The sequence below is a fragment of the Globicephala melas genome, chromosome 12, assembly GCF_963455315.2.
Source record: "Globicephala melas chromosome 12, mGloMel1.2, whole genome shotgun sequence".
Lineage (NCBI taxonomy): Eukaryota > Metazoa > Chordata > Mammalia > Artiodactyla > Delphinidae > Globicephala > Globicephala melas.
The window spans coordinates 85,405,262-85,426,627 of NC_083325.1; the positions used below are offsets into that span (position 1 = coordinate 85,405,262).

Genomic DNA, 21,366 nt, shown 5'->3' on the forward strand with positions numbered 1-21,366 from the left:
AGAGGACTGGGCGTCTAGTTCAAGTACAAGACACAACTTGCGTGTATTTTCCTGAGCGTAGTGAAAAACACCCTCAGAACAGGTCACTGCGCGAGGCCCCTGCCCTGTAGCCTGGCCTGGGGGGGCTGAGTGAGGACAGCTCCACCACGTGTGAACACAGGCATCAGCAATCAGCCGCGTGTGAAATGCCACCCTCGGGCTAAGTGAGCTCTCTCTTTACAGGGAGGTGGGTCTCCTGCTCAGAAGAAAAGGAAGAGCCAGTGTGGGTGCGACTCCCCCTTGTCAGGTGCTGGCCTCCTAAGGAAGAAGATTTACTTGACTGAGAAAGAAATGCCGCCCTTGTCTCTTACGCACGATGGCTGGAACAGCGCCGGGAAAGGCAGGGGCCGCCGCACAACAAGCGTGTTTCCAGAGGTGTTCACGAGGGCAGGTGGAAGGCCCGGGCTGTGAGCCCTCAGTGTGGTCAGGGAAGGGGGCAGAATTAGGACGTGCAGAGCTGGGCATGGGCAAGACAGGGAGAGAGAGGGGTGGGTGATGAAGACCAGGACAACAGCGGGGCCACAGCGGGGCCAGGGAGAGGGACACAGCACATCTGGGGGCTTGCGTCCCGAAGGCCAGTGAGTGACGAGGAGAAAAAGAGGAGGGGCTGCGGAGGGAGACCCAGAGTCAGGCCATGGAACGGGGGCCTGCCCGCCATCCCAGAGCACCTGGACATCAGCGCCTACTATGACGTCCGGGCGCTAGGAAGACACTGAATGCAATTTTCCTGAGTAAATTGATGGAAGATAATCAAACCTGCATTTCTGCTTAAGAGACTTGGTGATAAATGCAAAGTGAAACTCCACTCGCGGATCACTGACGAAGCAGATGATGAACGTGCCCTGAGGCAGAGCCCGTCTGAGGGGTAAGGGAATGGAGGCCACCAATCGGATGGAGAGCCAGGAGACTCACAAGGGAAGGGAGGCCTTTCCCAGCTTCCACGTGGATGCTTTACCTCCAAAAGCAAATTACGAGAGTGCAAGTTCCTTTCAGTAATGGAGGTTCTGTATCATGTGCTGGGAGGCGGTTCTAACTATGAAAACTGAAGGCTTAAGATCGAATTGGTCTTGTGATTGCACACGAATGTCTGCTCTGGGCGGGGCTCTTCCACTGCACACCATGTCCCTCGCTAATTCCCAAGCCTCTGGCCTTCGTTCCTGGTTTCTATGTCACATGCTTTGCTAGTTTTCGTGACTCCCTTACTTTCCTTTTGACACTGCTCGCTCATATTTTATTGTTTACCCCAAATCCAACACTAATGTGTGGACATCTGTCTACAGCCCTGTGTGTCTCCAGGGTTCCTCACACCCCAAGGAAGAGACCCCTGCACCCCGAGTGCCTTTGTTCAATTCCACCAGCACCGAGAGGGGCCTGAGATCGGGGCAGGGGGGGGGGCTTCCTTTGTCCATGTGGCTCCAGGGGTGACTCAGAGCTGGCACTCAGCAGGTGCCCCTGGCAGGTGCCGACCGATGATGCTGAGAGAGGCTGGTGGGAGGTGCCCCCAGGATCCTTCCTCAACAACAGGGGAGGCTACGGACCCCCATCCAGGCTTCTGCATTTCTCAAGGGCCCGTTCTCTAAATGACTGTTACCAGGAACTGCAACTGTTCCAGGACCCCAGGAACACGTGACTCACTCCCGCGGATAAGCAGGCACGAGGGCTGAGGTGTGAGCGCCCAGCCCAGCCTTGCTATTGGACAGGGTCTCCACAGCTCTCACATTCTCCTGGGAAGCTTGCCGTGCTCTTAGGGAGCTCAGGCCACATGGAGAGACAGCTCCTTATGCAGAAAGAGGGCCTTTACAGAGGGAATCAGGTTAAAATGACATTACCAGGATGGGCCCTGATCCATTATGACTGCTGTCTTTATCCATCGGGAAGTTTGGACACAGAGACAGATGTGCAGAGAGAAACATGAAGTACTGGAGAGGCGCACCTGGGAGCTAGGACTGCAGGGAACGACCAGGGGCCGGAAGAGGCAGGCGGGGCCCTCTTACAGGTTTCCGAGGGAGCCCTGCCCACACCTCGACTCCAGACTCCTGGCCTCTAGAACCGCGAGGGAGTCTATTTCTGTTGTTTGGGGTGCTTTTTTTACACAGCAGAGGTGGAGGGGCGAGCACTGGAGCTGGCCGTACTGGCCAGGAGGACGAAATAAAATGCAGCTAAAATCCACTCTCCACGCTGAGGTCGGCAGACTGGCCCTCGGGCCAGATCTGGTCCGCGGTCCGTTTTGTTTAGTTTGGTTCTTACAACTTTATGGAGCTATAACTCACATACCTCACAACTCACCTATTTACTGCACAGTTTGATGGTTTTTAGTGCACTCAGAATTGTGCAACCTTCACCACAGTCAATGCTACCACCTGATTGTTTAAAGCGTTTTCCTGGAATGCAGCCACGGGCCTTTGCTGGCCTACTGGCTGCGGCAGCTGCTTCCCTATCAGGCAGAGCTGATAGTTGCAACAGAGACCTTATGGCCTGCAAAGCCAGGACCGTCTACTGTCCGGCCACCTGGGGGCTCATCAGCCCTGCCACGTGGTCTGCAGTGAGGATCACCGAAGAAGCACACTTACGGGTGGTCTCCTTCTATTCCCACAAAACTGCCTGAGTCTCGGTTCCTGCATCTCCCAGACCGCCTGCTTCAAGGCTGTGCTGAGAAATGCCGACAATGTGGTAATGGTCGGAGCCCATCAAGGCTCTTCCCCGTACCCAGGAGCTGGCGCACACCTGAGTCCTGCCTGCAGCTCCCCTCGGTGGGCTCCCCCCGTGCCCAGAGCACACCCCGAAGATCGCACCTCATCCTGCAAAGCCCATGGGGTCAACTCTGATCATCTCTGACCACTGCTGCCTCCTGGTCCCCATGGACCTTTATGCCATAGTTCCTCCCATCAGCCCATCTCCGTTCCCCCCTGCTTGCACTGTCTCCTCTGCCTTGTCCCACCTACTCCCATGGCCGGCTCCCCAACACTCAGTGCTCAGTCCTAAAGCAACACCTCCAACAAGCCTTCCCAGCCACACCATCTAAAAGACCCCTCCCCAGTCACACCTCCCCTGTAGCTGAATTCACATCATATATATATACGTTATCTGTCCCTACACGGAATGTGGGTTCCATCAGAGAAGGATGCATCTATCTTATTCACTGGAGTATTCCCAGCTCCTAGAATACTGCCAGGCACACAATAGGAAATAAATACGTGTTGAAAGTATGAATAACCGCACCAGCTGCACAGACATCATCACCCAGGGACCTTTCCATTCCTTCCCTCTTACCCTTCTCTGTGACTAATTTGCTCACCTGGGAGCCTCTATGGACAGCTCTTCCATTAAAGGCCATGCAAGGACTGACTAAGCACAGTGGGTCATTACCAAGGTCGAGAGTAGGTGCAAGCAGTGGAAAGCCTGATGTTGAAGCATCATCAGGGGCTAAGCGTGGTGCATATTTATTCCAGGCCTACTGAAAGCATCATCTTGGTCCAGGAAAAATTCAGGCAGGAACCCCATTTACTAGCTGTTTTTCTATATAACAGACCTTTGACCAACCGGCAAGTCTCCTGGAAACCCCACACACATGTACACACACACTCTCTCCCCCTCTCCCCCAGAGGTCAGAGTGTGAGGTGAGCGGCCTCCTACCTGTGTCCGATGCCAGATGACAGATGCCCTGGAATGACCCAGCTTGTTCCTGCAGGGCCCTTTATCATAATGGATCAGAAGGAAGTCATCCTGAGAAGGAAGGGAAAAAACAGGGGTGGGTGGGACAGTCCTCTCTGGTCAGTGAGTGAGTCCTGCCTGGTCCCAGTTTCTTTTTTTAAAGCTCTGATTGGGGATGTGAGAGAATGAGGACAACAGCAGAGGAAGAACGTACACCCAGAGGGAGCTGCTGCCACCCCAGGTCCCTGTGAGTCCCCGGGCTCTCCATCCTCCGTGGAGCGTCCCCGACAGACTGCTCACGGGCCACTAGAGGGAGCCCTGCTCCAGCTTCGGTCTCTGCGGCAGCCTGGCTCCCCCACCCCCACCCCCGCCGGGCTCAGGGACTCTGTGCTGATGCAGGACTTCTGTACAAGTAGGTCAGAGCCCCCTGCTGCTCCACGAGCTGCCCCCAGCCCTGGCTGTGCTTTACTCCCCACGAGTCTCTGCTTGTGCATCTTCCTGCCACCCTGGCAGGATTATTCCGGGATGCAATGACTTCTTTATGTCTGGTCCATCCTCCTCGCCCTGAAATTCCTTCCTCTCAGCTCAGACCAAGAAAATGTTCTCAGTACTCAAGAGGAGACCCACCCTCCACCTCGGACTGTCTAGAAGTGAGAGACAGCTCGAGGGAACATCCTGCCCACCCTACCACCTCCAGGTGTCCTCACGTCCCACCTCCATCTCCAATCACCTTCCCCTGACAACCTTCACCAGACCGTCAGGTTCTTGGAGCCGGGACCCTGAGCTGATGTCAGCCTCTGTCACCACATCCCCGGCTCGGTGCGCGGCCCCCAAACCTCAGCGAGCAGCGACCGAGGAACAGGAGTGCATTTTCTGGACAAAGCCCTCTGCTTCTCCATGTACAGGAGGCGCCATTTTCTCTCCTATCGTCCATGAAAAGGGCCAGCTCAGTAAACAGCACAAGAGAGAGGCTGACGCTGTGTGTTCACTTAACTGAGCCTGTAAACAGAGCCTCTTTCTGAGAAAAGGGGGAATAAGCACAAGGCCCCGCGTGTCTGAGGCGGGAAGTCACTCCTCCGAGGGCCGGGCAGAGCCGGGGGCGGTGGTGTCCTTTGGTCCTTAGCGGCCCCGCTGGGTGGTCCTCCCAGGGAGGCTCCAGTCTGATGATTTTATAGGTCGGCCTCGTGGAGCCTGAACACACGCTGGAGCATAAGGAAATCCTGGCTTTTTGGGGGTTGTGGCGAGGGCCCAGACGGCCACCCCCCGACTCACCCCCTGTCCTAGACCCTCATCTGTCCAAGGAAGCACAGGCGCGGGTGAACGCACGCCTCTTCTGGCTGGAGCTTGTCCTCTCTGGGGCCATTTCTGATGACTTCTGTCCACGGAGACGCTCTGTTCCTCGAACTCCTAATTCTGTTTTCTTTCACCCACACACCACGGATAGTCACGTCCCACTTTAAGTCTCATTTTCCCAGGCTGCCTCTCACGGCCTTGCTCTGTAGACTCCTAACAGCCGTTGGATTTGTTTTCTGAAACGCAAGCTGAGCTGCTCTGCGTGACCCAGCTGAAAAGTCTTCAGGGCTCTCGCCTGGCAAAGCTGGACAAACCCGGGGACTGCACGTTACAGTCCCTGGGGCCGCCTGGGGAAACGCGGATCCTGACTCTGGGTCGGGGGCCTGGGGGGGGGGGGTACCCAGGTCACAGATGCCCCACGTGGCCCTCATCAAGCTGCTGTTGGACCAGTGTTTGGGGGGCACGAGCCCCCGTGCCAGAGGTCCAGCTCTAGCTCGGCACGGAGACCCTGGTCACGTTACCCGCCTCGGCCAGACACAGACCGCGTACAGCCCACATCCTTCCTGACCACGTCCTGTCCTCTGGAGGTGACCCGTCTCCCACATTCTGCCCTCTGCCTGGTCGGCTAACTCCATAGCTGTGCCCACACCCCACTCCCACCCCAGACCCAGTGACCCACCCCGGAGGGGCTGCTGGGGACTCCACACCAGCCGTCCTGTAGCACTGTGCTCACGAGGACCAGGTGCTACTAGGGGCTTCTCAGTCGAGAGGTCACCAGCCCCTCAAGGTCACGGATTTTGCCAGCGGCATCCTGGCAGCCCAGGCCTCCATGCGGAGTTGAGTTGCCAACACTCACGGCATGCTTCCTGAGCAAAACAAAAGCCTTCTCCCTAACAAAAGCACTCCAAGTTGCTTTTACAATATAAAAGTGATTTCATCGTGACTTTAAGTTCCTGGATGAAGCCCTTGGGTATACCCACCGCAGGGCCTGCCAGGAACCTAGGTGCGTGGTGAGAGTGAATGTTTCCCTTACATTGTTCAGAGAAGCCTCATCAAGCTTCTGGGTGGAAGCAGAAACAATGGTGCTGGCGAAAGAGAGCACGGTGGACCAGATGCTCGCAGATAACAGTGAATTCCTCAGAGCAGCTCCACCACGGAAGGTGTGAGACTTCCTGTCCTACTCTGGCTGACAGTGACTGGTCGTACCCAAGCTGTTGGGTCTTGGGGTCTGAAAGATCAGAGAGTGGATGCCGAGTCCGTTCCTCACTCCTTCGGTGCTTTGGGGAAAGGTGGTTAACCTTCCTGGACTGCTTCTTAAAGTCAGGAAACAATCATTCCACCTCTCACAGAAGGAGCGCCCGTATGAAACAACAGGGCTGTGCAGCGCAAGTCACAGATAGGCTAACCTTTAGCCCACGTAAGCATCACTTCATAAATAGGGACCATTTACCACCAACTCCAAAAACGATAGAAGGCGAGCGGGTCCCTTCTGTCTGTAAGCGGTGAATGTTGGGCCCGCAGGGGCAGCAGAGAAGCAGTGCAGTCCTGGGCCTCACGGGTGAGGGCGGGGCCTGGCGGGGGTGCAGGGGCAAGGACAAGAATGGAAAGAATCACCCTAAGATGACTGATAACTCCGGGAGGTGTACGTGCCCAGGAGCCGGTGCTCGGAGAGGAAAATTCCCGAGAGGAGGGAAGGGGGCCGTGTAAGCCCCTCCTCCGTCTCAGAAGCTCTGCTGCTTCCAGACACACGTTCACACACTTGCCCTAAATCACGGCTACTGTCCTTGATTGACCGCTGCAGAGCAGACCCCCTGTCCCTCAGGGTCTGTTTTCTGTGGTCACAGGGTCACTTTTCAGCAGCTCATCACCTACAGAGGAAAACAGGCCACCCTTGGCCCCAAGGACACTGACCTTCAAGGAGGAAATTGCCCTGTGCTACCTCTGTCCCTGGTCCGGGCAGAGTCAGGACACAACGGGGCCTCTGGCCGGCAGGGACTGTGCTTTAGAGCCAAGTCAGATGGACACACAGACGGACAGAGAGGGTGTCTCTCCAGAGACCAGAGCAGAGAGAGAACAGCTTTGGGCTCAAAGGGGACAGACCTCGGGGAGGTCACGGTAGCAGGGGAGGTCACAGCAGAAGCAATGCTCCCTCTGGAAATCTGTGTCTGTCCATTTCTAATACTTCCCCCAAAAAATCTACCAGGAGATTTGATAACATGAGGTAAAACTGGCATTTCATTTCCTTCCCCCTTTAGGAAAAGTTGATAAGGAATTGCAAATTGCAGGCCAGACTTTAGATAATATAACATAATTTAATAATCAGTTTTCAAAAAAAAGAAATACAGTAAAATGCAACTTACATATATATTTATATTATGTATAATACAGGGAGACTATATATAGCCTATATATGATATATAGAGACTATATATTTGGACTATATATATAATTATATATACGATAAATAAAGAAACTACACACATAAAGCCTCTGACGGCCCTGAAGACTTTTTAAGGCTTCAGACATCATTCCAAACAGCAGAGACAGCGCAGGGCACACTGGGGAGACGGTGGCCGTATGAGGCCAGAAACTGCCATCCTGCCAGACGGCAGAGGGTCTGTATGTTCTTCTGCCCTGCAGGTGACACGAGGGTCACTAAAGTAACTGCCCCGCGCCCAGCATCCGCGGTCCCCTGCCTCCATCATCCTTGCTATTCCAGTAACGGCCCCTGCTATGGACTGTTTGCATTCCCCCAAATCCCTGTGTTGAAGCCCTGACCTGCAGTGTGATGGTGTTTGGAGGTGGGGCTGCTGGGAGGTGTTTAGGTTCAGAGGAGGTCATGAGGCTGTGGCCCCCATGATGGGATTCGTGTCCTTATAGGAAGAGGAAGAGAGTCCAGAGCTCCCTCTCTCTGCCAGGTGAGGCCACAGCGGAGGCGGCCGTCTGTACACCAGGAAGCGGCTCCAGAACCTGAGGACGCCGGCGCTGACCTCAGACGTCCTGCATCCAGCACGGAGAGACCAACGTCTGTTGTTTCAGCTCCCCAATGTGGGGAGATGCTGAGCTCCTACCCACCCCTTTAACACCCAGGCTGAAGCCCAGTCTGAGCTGACCCTTCGCTCCCAGGGCTCCTGCACAAACTCCCATCTTTTGATACCACTGCATCCAGGGAGCTCACATTACCATAAATACGCACAGAGAAAACGCCTGACAGTGTAACTTCAGTGAAGCGGCTGGCGCACGCCTCCGGCTTCAGCCTGACCCCCAAAGCCCCCGCCACGTACTCACGTCCAGGGACTCGAGGCAGTACCAGCAGAAGGCGTGCTTGCAGTTCTTACACATCATCTGTGCGCACCCTTCATCCCGCTCGATGTAGACCTTGCACTTGGGGCAGCGTTTGATGGGCGCGTCGTCCTCCTCCAGTTGGAAAGTGGAGCTGCTGAAGGAGAAGCTGCATCAGGGCTGTGCTCAGAGGGCCAGAGGGCCAGGAGACACCTGCCAGCACAGGTTAACCCTGGAAGCACTAGCTCAAATAGAGGGACTGAGGTCACCTGTGAAATATGTTGAAACCAAAGAGACTCGAACTCTGGAAAACAATCACCGAAAAACTGTGAAGCAGCCAGTTTGGCTTGGGGAAAAGAAAAAGCAAGATCAGCACATGTCTAAATTTAGACGTGCACAGACAAACCAAAGAAAATAGGGCAAAAGGCTTAGAATGGAGGTCTCTGAATAATGGGATTATGGTCGAATTTTATGCCCTTATTCATATAATTGTGTACTTTCCTAAGGGTTGGTAACACATGGTACATTCTTTGCCCTTATCAGAAAAAAATATTAAAACACACACACATACACACAAATCGCTTATTAAGATCTACTTGGCTTGTCTGTACAAAACTGTTTTCCTGAGAGGTCTGAGCAGGCCCACAGGGGTGAGCATGGTGGCATTTAAGCTTGGGGTCAAGTGCAGCTCATCTGCACACTGGCGGGGTGGCAACCTCTCTGAGGCCCAGCCTTCTGGTCAGTGTGAGTGTGACAGATGGGGTTATGCATGTGTGAAGGGCAAAGGGCAGTGCAGGCCTGTGTGAAGTGCCCAGTAAACGGCAGCAATGATTCTATGCTGTTCATAACAAGACGGCCTAGGTATCTTTTTAGGTTGACTGTAGAACGATGTCCATCCCATGCTATTCATCTTAAAAGACAGCTAAAAATATGGAATCATCTGGAAAAGGAAGCCACCAAGGGCAGTCATCGCTGATTATGGGGCACGTACTGCTTGAACTCACTGCAGCTACTCAACGTCACCAGGAGAAAAGTGACTTCCCATTGGGATGAGCAGCCTTTTCAGAACCTAATGCATTCGTGAGTATAAATTCACTGCAAGTGAGCAAATTCTGGCATCCTGAGTAAATTCTGGCTGAAGGATCTTCCATAAGCATCGTAGTGAATGTCAGCCCTAATTATGTCATCGCTTTACACGGTTGTCTGAGGATCAGTGAGCTTCCAAACAATTGCAGTCTCAGGGTTTTCCTAAGCTCGAGGCTCCTACACCGTGGGGCACGTGCCCCAGCTTAATAGCTTCTTGTTTCGTTCACTAGTACAAGGTGACCAGGTAAGACGACCTGGAAGGAAGCAGTATGTCCTCGTAGTCAGGGGGTCTGGAGACAGACATGCAAGCCCTAGCTGGGCTGTGTACATACTATCAGTCTCCACGTCTGCAGACATGAGGCAAACTGCATCCGTCTCAGAGCGGGTGATGAAGATGTAAAGAGTTTCTCTGTGCTGAGCACATAGAACCCAGCACGTATATAGTAATCACTCAATAAATGCTAGTTGTTAGTAACACTATTACTGAAAGATAATACAACTGTAGCTCAAATTCATCTCTAATTTAACAGCAAACTGTGGACCAGCCTGGCTGCACAGAATGAGATTTACAATGAAGCAGGGCTGTCATAACACGTGCAGGTACCTCCATGGGGATGGGCAGGGGCCAGCCATGCACAGACGCTAGCTGCCTCCTTCTGGAATGAGCTTGATTTCTAACAAAGGCCAAAAGTCAGGAGGTACCAAGTCCCGTGATTAAGGTTGACTATCAGGTTAGAAAACGTTGTTTTGATTTGAAAGCCAGGTGTGACCTTAAAATAATGAAACCAATTTTCTCATGTGACTCATAAACTAATTTTGAAGGAAATGCCATGAACAGAGGCCACGTTAGTGGAGAGTGGAAAGCGCCTCTCAGGGAGACTTTTCAAGCAGAAACAGTTAAAATATGTAAGTTCTGGTGCATTGCGGCATGGAAATTATACGGTATAGACAACAGTTTTCAAACATTTTCTGGTACCTTAATTATATTTAAAATGATTATTAGTAACAACTACTACTATACACTCAAACTTGTGAAGGCAGGTAGGAGTCTTTTGACAGTTTCATCACAATTTACGTGGTCTAATGTCTTTAAGGGGCAAACACACAACATAAATGAGTGGGGCTTGTCAGGTGGTGGGTGGGAATGGGGGTTAAAGGAAGATTTAACTTAAAGGAAAAAAAAGTCTGTTATATGAAAATAACCGAGCATGTCCTCAGTTATAAATGGTAGTTGACAGTCAGCCCAGGGGCCAGGGAGACAAGAGGGAGTGGTGAGGGAGTGGCAAAGTAAAGATGCCAGAAACCCCAGATAAAGAAGGGGTTGCTGCCCAGCTCCAGACACCTGTCTCCTGGTGGGGATGGAGTTCCATGTGGCTGGATAAGCCAGAAAGTCAGATTTTTGGGGGGTAAAATCTTTGTTTTTTATATTTTCACAAAATGAGATTTGTGAGTTCTTACTCAAATTGCCCTTGTGTCAGTTTCTTAGGTGGCACAACCTGATTTTTTTTTTCATTTTGTTTGTTCTTGTCCTTTCTAAGGTATATCACGGATGATTTAATATACACGTATGTTGTGCCACCGTGACATAATTGCAGTCTTTGGGCAATGACCTCCATGAAATCAGAGCACCACAGATGAAGAAATACTAAGTCATCAGGCTCCCACCACCCACCACCCACCACCCTCCACCTTAAGGAGGTTTTATGGATCCCTTCTCCATCCCTCCCAAGAGCAGGACACCGGCTCTTCCTGACTCCTGGTTTCGCTGGTTCTTGGAAGGGAGGAGCCCCTCACTCACTAAGCGGGGCCTTCTCTTAAACAGTCACCCGACTGCTTCACGAGGGTACAGCCCCGCCTGCCCTCTACCTGCTTCTTCCCCAGCCTGGAAATCCAGCTCTCCCGGTTATGTGTAATCTGTCACACTCGCAGTGTGGCTCTCCTCACAAAATTATGAAGGATCAAGACCCTAAGTATAAGTTAAGTGTTTCGGCGCCTGCCGTATGCCAAGATGTGGGGTGACAACGCCCAAACACACACGAGAGCTCAGCCTAGTGGAGGGACTGGCCACATAAACAGATGAACTCACAGCCAACAAGGCTGGTGCTGTCATCAATGCAGACGATCTCCAGCGGGGGCACAGAGGATGGGTCTCCAACCCTGCCCCGGGAACTGGGAAGCTTGACAAAAGAGGGGACATAAGCCATGTCCTCGAGGGTGGCAAGGAGTCCCCAGGGGAAGCAGGAGGACAGAAGGGACATTCCAGGCACAGCGCAGAGGTGCAGTCGGCAGGGGACAGGAGTGTGTCCGGTGTCGCCATGAGGGTCCCTGGGCAGGTCGAGCTGTGGTGAGAGGGGCGGGGGCAGCAGATGGGGACAGAGGAAGACAGGCTGGTGACACCTTCAGGTGGATGGTGAGATTTACTCCACCAGGAACTGGCCTCAACAGGCGCTGGGCCACCTCTATCTGATTGAACCAGATGCCACTGCAGATACTGGAGGACAAAACAGCTGAATACGATCAGTTTCTATGCTTCAACCTACTAAATTTCAAGGTACACAGAGTGATGCTGTGGTGTCCACCTGGCCATCCAGGCTGAGGGTCTGGCGGGGGACGGGAGGGCAAAACCGCTATAGTGGTTTACCGCAGCCTTCCTGCCAAGGCCCCCATTTCAGGGACATGTGGCCCCCTTGGCCTCAGGCACCAGGAGCCTGTATTTGGTGATCCTTCTGGTGTTTCTAACCACTGCCCCCTCTCGTTTCTGCTCCCGCACCCCCATTTCGGATCATCTTCAGCACAATGGAGTCTTGGCAAAACTTCAGGTTATCACAGGACTTAAAACCCTGCCTAGTAACTGACTGTTCATACGTTTGCCTTTCTGGATGGGCAGAGTGTACTCTGTTTCTTATGCAACTTTATATTTCCAGAGGCTGGCACAGTGCCAGGCACATAATCAGTTCTCAAAATTTAATAATAAACAAATCCAGGTCTGAATGAGACCCAAGAGAAGACTGACCTTGGAGACTGACCGGGGTGCAGCCCTGTCCTCCCCAGAGGCACATTGAGGGAGAAGCCTGATTCCTTCTCCCGGCCTGCAGTCTGTGCCCTGAGCGTACCTGGTCTCCCCGGGAAGGAAGGTGATGGGCATGGTCTCTGGGCAGCCCTGGCCAGGGTGCCAGCTGGCTTTGCAGGCGGAGCAGAATTCCGTGTCGCAGGCTTTGCACTGCACCAGCTGCGGGGTCTGCAGCCCCATCTCCTGGAGCTGGCACACAGCCTGGCAGGTGGACGCCGGGCACCAAGTCCGACAGGGGTCCAGGAGCACCTCTGGCACAGGGAATAAAAACGGGCAAGTCAAACGCCGCAGGACCAAGGGTCTGGCGGGGCTTCGGACTGATGGACACGGACTTCACGTGTTTAAGGGAGAAAAGGAAATCAAGGTCAGACATAACATCCCCTTCACGACCCGGGACCCATCTGGCTCTACCTCCTCCCCCGCAGCCACTCCCCATTTCCCACTCCACTCACGTGGGGGACAGCAGATCCCCAAGTACCCCCAGAGTCCTCGTGGCTCAGGGGCCCCTACATCCTGGAAGCCTTGTGGTCCAGGGACCACGTGCTGCTCGCTGCCCGCCTGCCCTGGGACGTAGCTTCGTGGAGTCAGGACCGTCCTTCAGGCTCATAGCCTCACAACCTAGCCCAGTGTGGGGCGTGCATCGGGCATCCCCAAATACTGGTTAAGGATGGAAGGAAAAGAGGGAAGGGCGATGGCTGATTCTTCTTCCCATCGAAGGTCAGACCTCTGACTTATGACTATCTCCCTCCCAAGTTCAAAGCTAAGCCCTGAGCTAAGGACTGTATGAAATTCACTCTTCAACAGCAGGCTTTCCCTCTGAAGTGGAGCCCACGTCACTAAAAAGCCTGATTTGATGAAATCAGTCAGGAAGTTGATTTTGAAAAACAGAACACCACAACCCTCCCATTCCTTCACATCTGCTTTCATATCTCGCATTTCTTTAAATAACGGTCTCGAGCTGTCCTTCACGTGAGCCTGGTTACTGGTTCCTTGGACCCTTTGTCCAGTGTGACTGGACTCTCAATGCAGGCCAGTGGGAGGGAGAGCTGGGCAGGAACCCACACGGATGCTGATGCAAGGCCAAAACGCCGCAAGGGAGGCCAGAGGATTCCAGGGTGTGTTCAAAGGCCTCCAAGTCAGCCACTGAGGGTCGCTCTTGAGAAGGAACGGACCGCATTGTGCTGGGAACTTGGAAGCAGTGAAAGGCGCTTGCAGGCTTCTCGGCCACGTGACCAGCGACAGCCAGGGTGGGTGGGTTCACCCACATCAGAGACAGGATTTGTAGTCACTGGGAACTCCAACAGGCTGGGGCTGTCATGAGCTGCAGGCGTCCGGGCCTCACCTCAACAGGCCACCCGTGTGTTTGCCATGCTCCCCAATCAAATGTGGATTCAGCCCGCCATGAATGAGCTCCTGTCAGGTACAACTGAACTAAAACCCATCTCACCACCAATCCGGGGGCTAACAGTAAGTATTTCAGTCTTGGAGGGCCATGAGGTCTCCATCCAACTACTCAGCTCTGCTGTGGTAGCACAAAGGCATCTGTGTTGATCTGTAAATGAGTGTTCCAATAAAACTTGATTTATAACCCCAAGCCAGGGGCCGTACTAATTTGGCCCACTGGCCATGGCTGGCCTACTCCTAACCTAATCTAACTTTTTTTAAAAGGTGAATTAACAGCACAAAAGTATCAAATTGGTAGGTCTGGCAGAAGCTTTAGAAGACTTGCTAATACAGAGGAACACCTGCATTCAGGAAAATGTGATACTTTTTAATTGTTTTTCTTTATAATAAGGTAAAATCTTCCTGATGCGCCTAATAGTGAGCAAAGGAGTAAAGTTCGCTCTTGTCACGATGAGTTGAGAGTGGGGGCTTTTCTAAGACTGTCTCTGGCTGTCCGATCCGAGGCAGTGGTTTTCTGGGAAAACGCACGTGTGTGGGGCAGCGGCCTGCAGGCCCCTGGGCTGAGGAGGCAGGAGGAAGGCGGAGGGAGGGATGCAGAGGCGGCCGCTGCCCCAGGGTCCTGTGCCTTTTAGCAGGCGGCCCTCCCCCTCCGTCATCTGGAATTTCTCTAAGAGCTCTGCCTCCGGTACTGGTGTGCTGGTGGGTGAGCCAGGGTTTGCCGCACCTACATCACGGGGCCCCTATGTGCCCGGCCCCCGAGGGCAGTGCTGCGGGATGTGCGCGCTCGGCCTTCCAACAGCTGGACACGGGCAGGTACGTCCTCAGTGGGGTCTGTTTCCCTGCCAACTTGGCAAGGTGTTTAGTGCTGTTGCCCCTAAAGGGGCAACACTGTCCAGTTTAGACCCTTCCAGTTCCCACCGCACCCCGCGTCTGCTCTGAGGAGCCTGTGACATCAGGAGGGGACCAGCAGAATCTCTGCCTGCATCTCACGGCAGAGCGCCATCTTCCGTCCACTCCTCTTAGACGGCACACGTGGCTGCCGGCGGGTGGTGGGGGGAGCTTTTCATGAAAGGCCCAATTATATCCTGCAGCGCACAGCAGAGGAGACCCAGTTAGGGTTTCCATGGTAACGACTTCAACTGTGCGACCTGGGTCCTTATGGCACCGCCCATCCCTATGGAAGAGACTCCCTGTGGGAGATGTGGAGGGCAAACACTCTGCCCCATGGATCTGCTAGCTCAGAACACCCTTCTGTCGTGCGCCCGGCACACATGCCCCTGTGGGCACAGCCTGGGCTCCTCTCTCAGACGTCTATTGGAATTCTACATCATCACCCCGCTGCTGGAGTCTGCCAGCTGGTTGTACGAGATGGGATGCAATCAACAGGAAAATCCACACCGGGCAACAGCAGAGGTTTTCTTTCCAGGATGTGTATATACACACATATCTATGTCTGTCCATCTACCTATGTATTACATATATATGTTATACTATACATTAGATACATTATATCATATGATATAACTATTATAAATATTGTATCTTTTATATATATATATATACATATTTGTATATATTTTCACACAAGGCAAGTAGTGTATTTTCTTGCACACTAGAAGAAACTCATCTTAACTCCCATCTCCCAAAGGTATATTCATAATAGATTAATGAAGCAGTTCCCTAATAGCTCTACTTATCAAAAAGCCCAACTCTTTTAAAAGATGTTTTTCTTTCCTTTTTTTTTTTTAACATCTTTATTGGAGTATAATTGCTTTACAATGGTGTGTTAGTTTCTGCTGTATAACAAAGTGAATCAGCTATACATATACATATATCCCCATATCCCCTCCCTCCCACCCTCCCTATTCCACCCCTCTAGGTGGTCACAAAGCACTCCCTGTGCTATGCGGCTGCTTCCCACTAGCTATCCATTTTACATTTGGTAGTGTATATATGTCCATGCCACTCTCTCACTTCGTCCCAGCTTACCCTTCCCCCTCCCCGTGTCCTCAAGTCCATTCTCTGCATCTGCATCTTTATTCCTGTCCTGTCCCTAAGTTCTTCAGAACCATTTTTTTTTTTTTTAGATTCCATATATATGAGTTAGCATACAGTATTTGTTTTTCTCTTTCTGACTTACTTCATTCTGTATGACAGACTCTAGGTCCATCCACCTCACTACAAATAACTCAATTTTGTTTCTTTTTATGGCTGAGGAATATTCCATTGTATATATGTGCCACATAAAGATGTTTTTCTTTCTTAAACACAGCTGTCCTTTGAGAAGCACACTGTGAAGGGCCCAGCATCCCCACTCATACTGGTCCATTCTCACTGCCCTGGATACATAAACAAATGCCTGCAGCGTGGTGTGGTCGGCGCCCAAATAGGAGCTCGTGTGTCGTCCAGTGGGGCATGCAGGCAAGGGCGATGGACCTTCCCTGGAAGCTTGTTTGTTCCCAGCCTTGGGGGTCTTCCAGTTGGGAGAGTAGGTGCTCAGAAAGCACCTCACAGCCTCCCTCCTGGCTTCCTGCTTCCCAAGGACCTGGCTAGAGGAGTGGGGAAACTCAGATTGAAATCAAGGCTCTGATATAAGATGAGACGTGCAAAGTTCACAGGAAGACAGTGTTTGAAACTTTAACCATAGGACTTTTTAGTAACTAACGGTTGTCAGAAAATCATGGCAACTGTCACTTTTAATCCAGTCACCATCCTCATTTGAAAACGAATTTCAAAGGGAGGGAGTACGTTGAAACTTGCTCACTGATCCTGTCTCAGAATTTGCTCAGTGACCAGCTATAATCAAGAGCTGTATTTTATTAGCCCTAACATTTTAACATTTCATTCAGACCGGTCTCTGGTCCTATTAAGTCCGAGTCCTTTTTGTGTGTTTTGCTGCTTTGAACGTAATGCTAGAAAAATGTTTTAAAGTGATGGGTTTGAGAGATATTTTTTTAACCTAAGTCGAGTTGGGTTCATTATTATGCAAAGGAAAAAAAAAATCTTTGACTAAGCTAAAGTTCGGAAGAAATAACACAGTTAAAATTATTATGTAGGAATATTTACCCAGCTGCGTTTTTAAATTCAATGTCATAGAAAGTTCATTTTCTTGTAACCCAAGTAACTGCCACTTTCTGTCAAGATTCCCACTGGAAAATGTTTTCAGAAGACGCTCAAAGTCTCAGAAATCCAACTTAATTTTATTGCTCCACATACTGACTTTTGTATCACATGACATTATATTTAAGCTATAAACTGCCCCAAACCAAACAATATATGGCATTTGAATAAATAAACTCTTGAAAACAAATTTCAATGCCATCAAAAATCCTGTTTGATTTTTTTTAGGTTGGCCACACATTACCTTTTTTTTTTTGTTTCTTGAGAAGTGAGCCTCAAGAGGAAATGCAGCTATCTTTAGCAGTTCTTTAAAAAAAAAAAAAAAGAAAACTTTCCACATTCAGCTAAACTAAGAGTCTCTGGACACTTTACTCTAGTCTATTCTGCATTCCATTCCCATCCTGATGGTGTTTTCCTGTAAACACGCCACCCAGGGTTTCATCTCTCATAAATGCCTGATCCAGGCAAGAACCGAGAACCAGTCCAGGAAGAGCGGGGAGCAAACTTCAGTGCTCACAAACTGAGCTGAAAATTTTACAGTCCGGATGCAGCATCTTCACAATAAAGCTTTACATAGAGAGCATCTTCTACCCATGTCTTATTCTGCTCCTTTTCAGATGAGCCCAAGGTCCAGAATATATATGAAAACGAGGCCAAACAGAATCCACAGACTCTTTAAAGTACCATGTTATGATCCTGAAGTATTTCAGACGGCAAAGAGAAAGACCCATCCCGGACGCTCAGCGTGTCTGAACTCTGGAGCGGCCCGGCTCCAGCCAGCAGGGCTGGGCAGGGCACTGCGGGGGACCTGGTCCACACCCCACCCCACTACCCACCAGAGATGGAAATCAGGGCACGTCAGTGAGTCCCTGTGGGTGTCAGGTTAACAGACAACCTTGTCGGGCTGTTGGGAGACTTGGTGAACTAAGGACTCAGCACCCACTGGTCCCAGCGTGCATGACGCAGCCTGTGAAGGCGATGGACGTGTGTGCGGTCAGGATGGCGAGCGCCACGATTCCACCCTGCGTGACTTCGGGACTTGCTTCCAGGCCTTTGTATCTCTTAAATTCTCCGGAGGTCAAAGAATTAGTTCTCAGATTGTTAGGCCTTAACCTGGCTGGAGAATAATGCCCCACGAGGGTCTCTTTAAACTACCCCCCAAATCCCAAACCCCTAGAAGCAAGCTGTGTTTCACAAATCTTTCCTGTTCTAACTAGATCCCCAACAGAGGCCTTCCAGCTGTGAGCTCTGCAGAGAATTCAAACGACAGCCGAACTTTAGAAGTCTAATTTACATCCATGTTTTCACTTCTGCTGTAGCCAAATGATCTATAATCACAATCACCCAAAGCACTCCCCGAAGTTACCCGGATTCTGTCACGGGCTACGACACTGGGGCACCTACCTCTTTCAAATTGTAGCTTTTTGTATTTTTGCATGATTTCAGCTGCAACCATACACTCAATCTAAGGGAAAAAAGAAAAAGGAGTATAACAATCTGAGGGCTAGACTACAATGCCAGGTCAGCCTAGACAGAACCCATAACCCCCGATCCGCTGAGGAGCCCAGGCTCGTGCACCCCAGTTTTCCCAGCTGAACGTGCCTCGTTCTCCTGTAGGTGGCCCTGTTTGGGGCAGGCAGCATCAGGGCAGCTAATTGCAGTTTCTAATCCTTCTTTGATCAAGAGTTCCACATACTGTTTCAGGCACTGAAAAAAAGAAAAAACAAAACAGAGAAATATCTGTAAACATCTTTACTTCCCTAAGGCTGAAGGAGCAGTGAGGCATTAAAAAAAAAAAAAGGGCAAATCAAGAACATTGTTCCAATGCATTTTTTTGTATATTTACCGTGTAGCCATAGCAACGACCAAATTAGGGGTTGTATTCACTCAACAAATATTTGCGTGGTACCTCTTCTGCACCGGGACTAGGGATGCGGGCTGGACCCCTGGACCCGACCTCGGCAAACACCATGCCAGTGCGCCCAGGTCAGGAGCAGAGGCATCGAGGGAAGCAGGGAAGCCGCGTCCCTCAGACACACATCAGACGTCAGGCGCCATGCTCAGTCCCCTATATTCCATTGTTTCACGTGCTCCTTAGAATATTCTCGCAGGAAAGGTGTGACCATGTCATCACTCGGGTGTGAACACTGAGTCACCAAAGAAGGAACTGCCAGCTCACCCAGACAGCAAGGGCAGAGCCCAGATTCCAAGCCAGCCTCGCCTGCCTCTAAGTCGCCCCTGCACCCCACACCGAGAACCCAGGTATGGCTGCCCATCCTCCTTCAGGGACCCCTTACTTACTGGGCAATTACTTGCTACCACCTTCCGCTACTTGGCAGTCTGGCTGGACATCTGAAGTAAGTCAGAAAAATCAGTGAGGGACACAAAGCAAAGTTCATACCAAAGCGAGGAGGCCTTTCCCAATGCCAGTTTACTCTTGCTTCACTGTCTGCTAGTCGTAAAAATCCAATACTCCCTTAAAAAGCCTTTGTAAACAACAAGTAGAAGAAAGGTCATGACCTTCCCTAGTTGCAAGCTCACTACCATTTGTGACTGAGACAAACATTGAAGCGCTTACATCAGAACTCAAAGAGCATGGGAAACCAGACCTTTCAGAGAAGGGACAACAAAGCACAATATCTCACCAGCGTCTCCAAACCTCCCTTCAGTCACAGCCCAGTGTAATACTGGGGCTCATAATTCCACCACCACTACACTATTATAATAACACTATTACGTGTCACAGCGATTCAAGAAAAGCACATGCACTGTTGGTGGGAATGTAAACTGATGCAGCCACTATGGAGAACAGTATGGAGGCTCCTTAAAAAACTAAAAATAGAACTACCATAGGACCCAGCAATCCCACTACTGGCATATACCCAGAGAAAACCATAATTCAAAAAGACACATGCAGGGGCTTCCCTGGTGGCGCAGTGGTTGAGAGTCCGCCTGCTGATGCAGGGGACACGGGTTCGTGCCCCGGTCCGGGAGGATCCCACATGCCGCGGAGCGGCTGGGCCCGTGAGCCATGGCCACTGAGCCTGCGAGTCCGGAGCCTGTGCTCCGCAATGGGAGAGGCCACAACGGTGAGAGGCCCGCGTACTGCAAAAAAAAAAAAAAAAAAAAAGACACATGCACCCCAATGTTCACTGCAGCACTATTCACAATAGCCAGGACATGGAAACAACCTAAATGCCCATCGACAGACGAATGGATAAAGAAGATGTGGTACATATATACAATGGAATATTACTCAGCCATAAAAAGGAACAAAATTGGGTCATTTGTAGAGACGTGGATGGATCTAGAGACTGTCATACAAAGTGAAGTACGTCAGAAAGAGAAAAACAAATATCGTATATTCACGCATATTTGTGGAACCTAGAAAAAAGGTACAGATGAACCTGTTTGCAGGGCAGAAATCGAGACACAGATGTAGAGAACAAATGTATGGACACCAAGCGGGGGAAGCGGCAGGGGGTGTGGTGATGGGATGCATTGGGCGATTGGGATTGACATGTATACACTGATGTGTATAAAATTGATGACTAATAAGAACCTGCTGTATAAAAAAATAAATAAAATAAAATTCAAAAATTCAAAAAAAAAAAAAAAAGGAAAGCACATAAGCTGTTTCCTAAGCCTCTTCCTCCCCCCGGCAAAATGTCTAATCCATTTCATTATAAGAATGCATGGTTCCTAGGAACGGATGGGCCTAAAATCAGATCCAGCTGCACTTTCCAGTGGTTCTGTGCTTTGAACAAGTCTGCCTCTCTACCAGCCTCATTTTCTGGATCTGCATTTTAGGGTGGTTCAGCCTACATCATGGTGGAGTTGAAAAAATATTGTGCAAGGGAAAGAGGTCGAGAACTTCCCTGGTGGCTCAGTGGTTAGGAGTCCGCCTGTCAATGCAGGGGACATGGGTTCCATCCCTGGTCTGGGAAGATCCCACATGCCGCGGAGCAACTAAGCCCGTGCACCACAACTACTGAGCCTGCGCTCTAGAGCCCGCGAGCCACAACTACTGAGCCCATGTGCCACAACTACTGAGCCCACGTGCCTAGAGCCCGTGCTGTGCAACAAAGAGAAGCCACCGCAATGAGAAGCCCACGCACTGCAATGAAGAGTAATCCCCACTTGCCGCAACTAGAGAAAGCCCGTGCGCAGCAACGAAGACCCAACACAGCCAAAATAAATAAATAAATAAGTAAATAAGTAAATACATTTATGTTAAAAAACAAAAAGAGAAAGAGTCTAGAAGACTACATGGACAAGAGTGTATGCTCAATATATAAATGACAGTTGATCTAAATGGGTAATTCTCACCACTTTAGCAAAACCAGAATATTTCATTCACTAAAGACTCTAAAGATGGCAGTTCCTTTAAAAAATAGAAATCAAGGTAGTCCTCGAAAAGA

The 21,366-nt window shown here is 50.8% G+C and overlaps 1 protein-coding gene across 11 annotated transcripts in view; it reads right to left on the reverse strand.

The window, feature by feature from the left end:
- Nucleotides 1-21,366, reverse strand: part of RNF144A (ring finger protein 144A) — a 115,266-nt gene that overhangs the window by 8,247 nt on the left and 85,653 nt on the right. For 9 of the 11 annotated variants that reach the window (XM_030844498.2, XM_060309962.1, XM_060309957.1 and 6 more), the window contains 5 exons: nt 18,548-18,652; nt 18,350-18,410; nt 12,465-12,672; nt 8,272-8,422; nt 3,673-3,762 (listed from right to left, as the gene is read on the reverse strand). In XM_030844498.2, the coding sequence (XP_030700358.1) occupies nt 3,673-3,762; nt 8,272-8,422; nt 12,465-12,672; nt 18,350-18,410; nt 18,548-18,652 (615 nt within the window). The remainder of the gene's footprint in view (nt 1-3,672; nt 3,763-8,271; nt 8,423-12,464; nt 12,673-18,349; nt 18,411-18,547; nt 18,653-21,366) is intronic. The other 2 variants (XM_030844499.2, XM_060309963.1) reach the window with 1 other exon arrangement.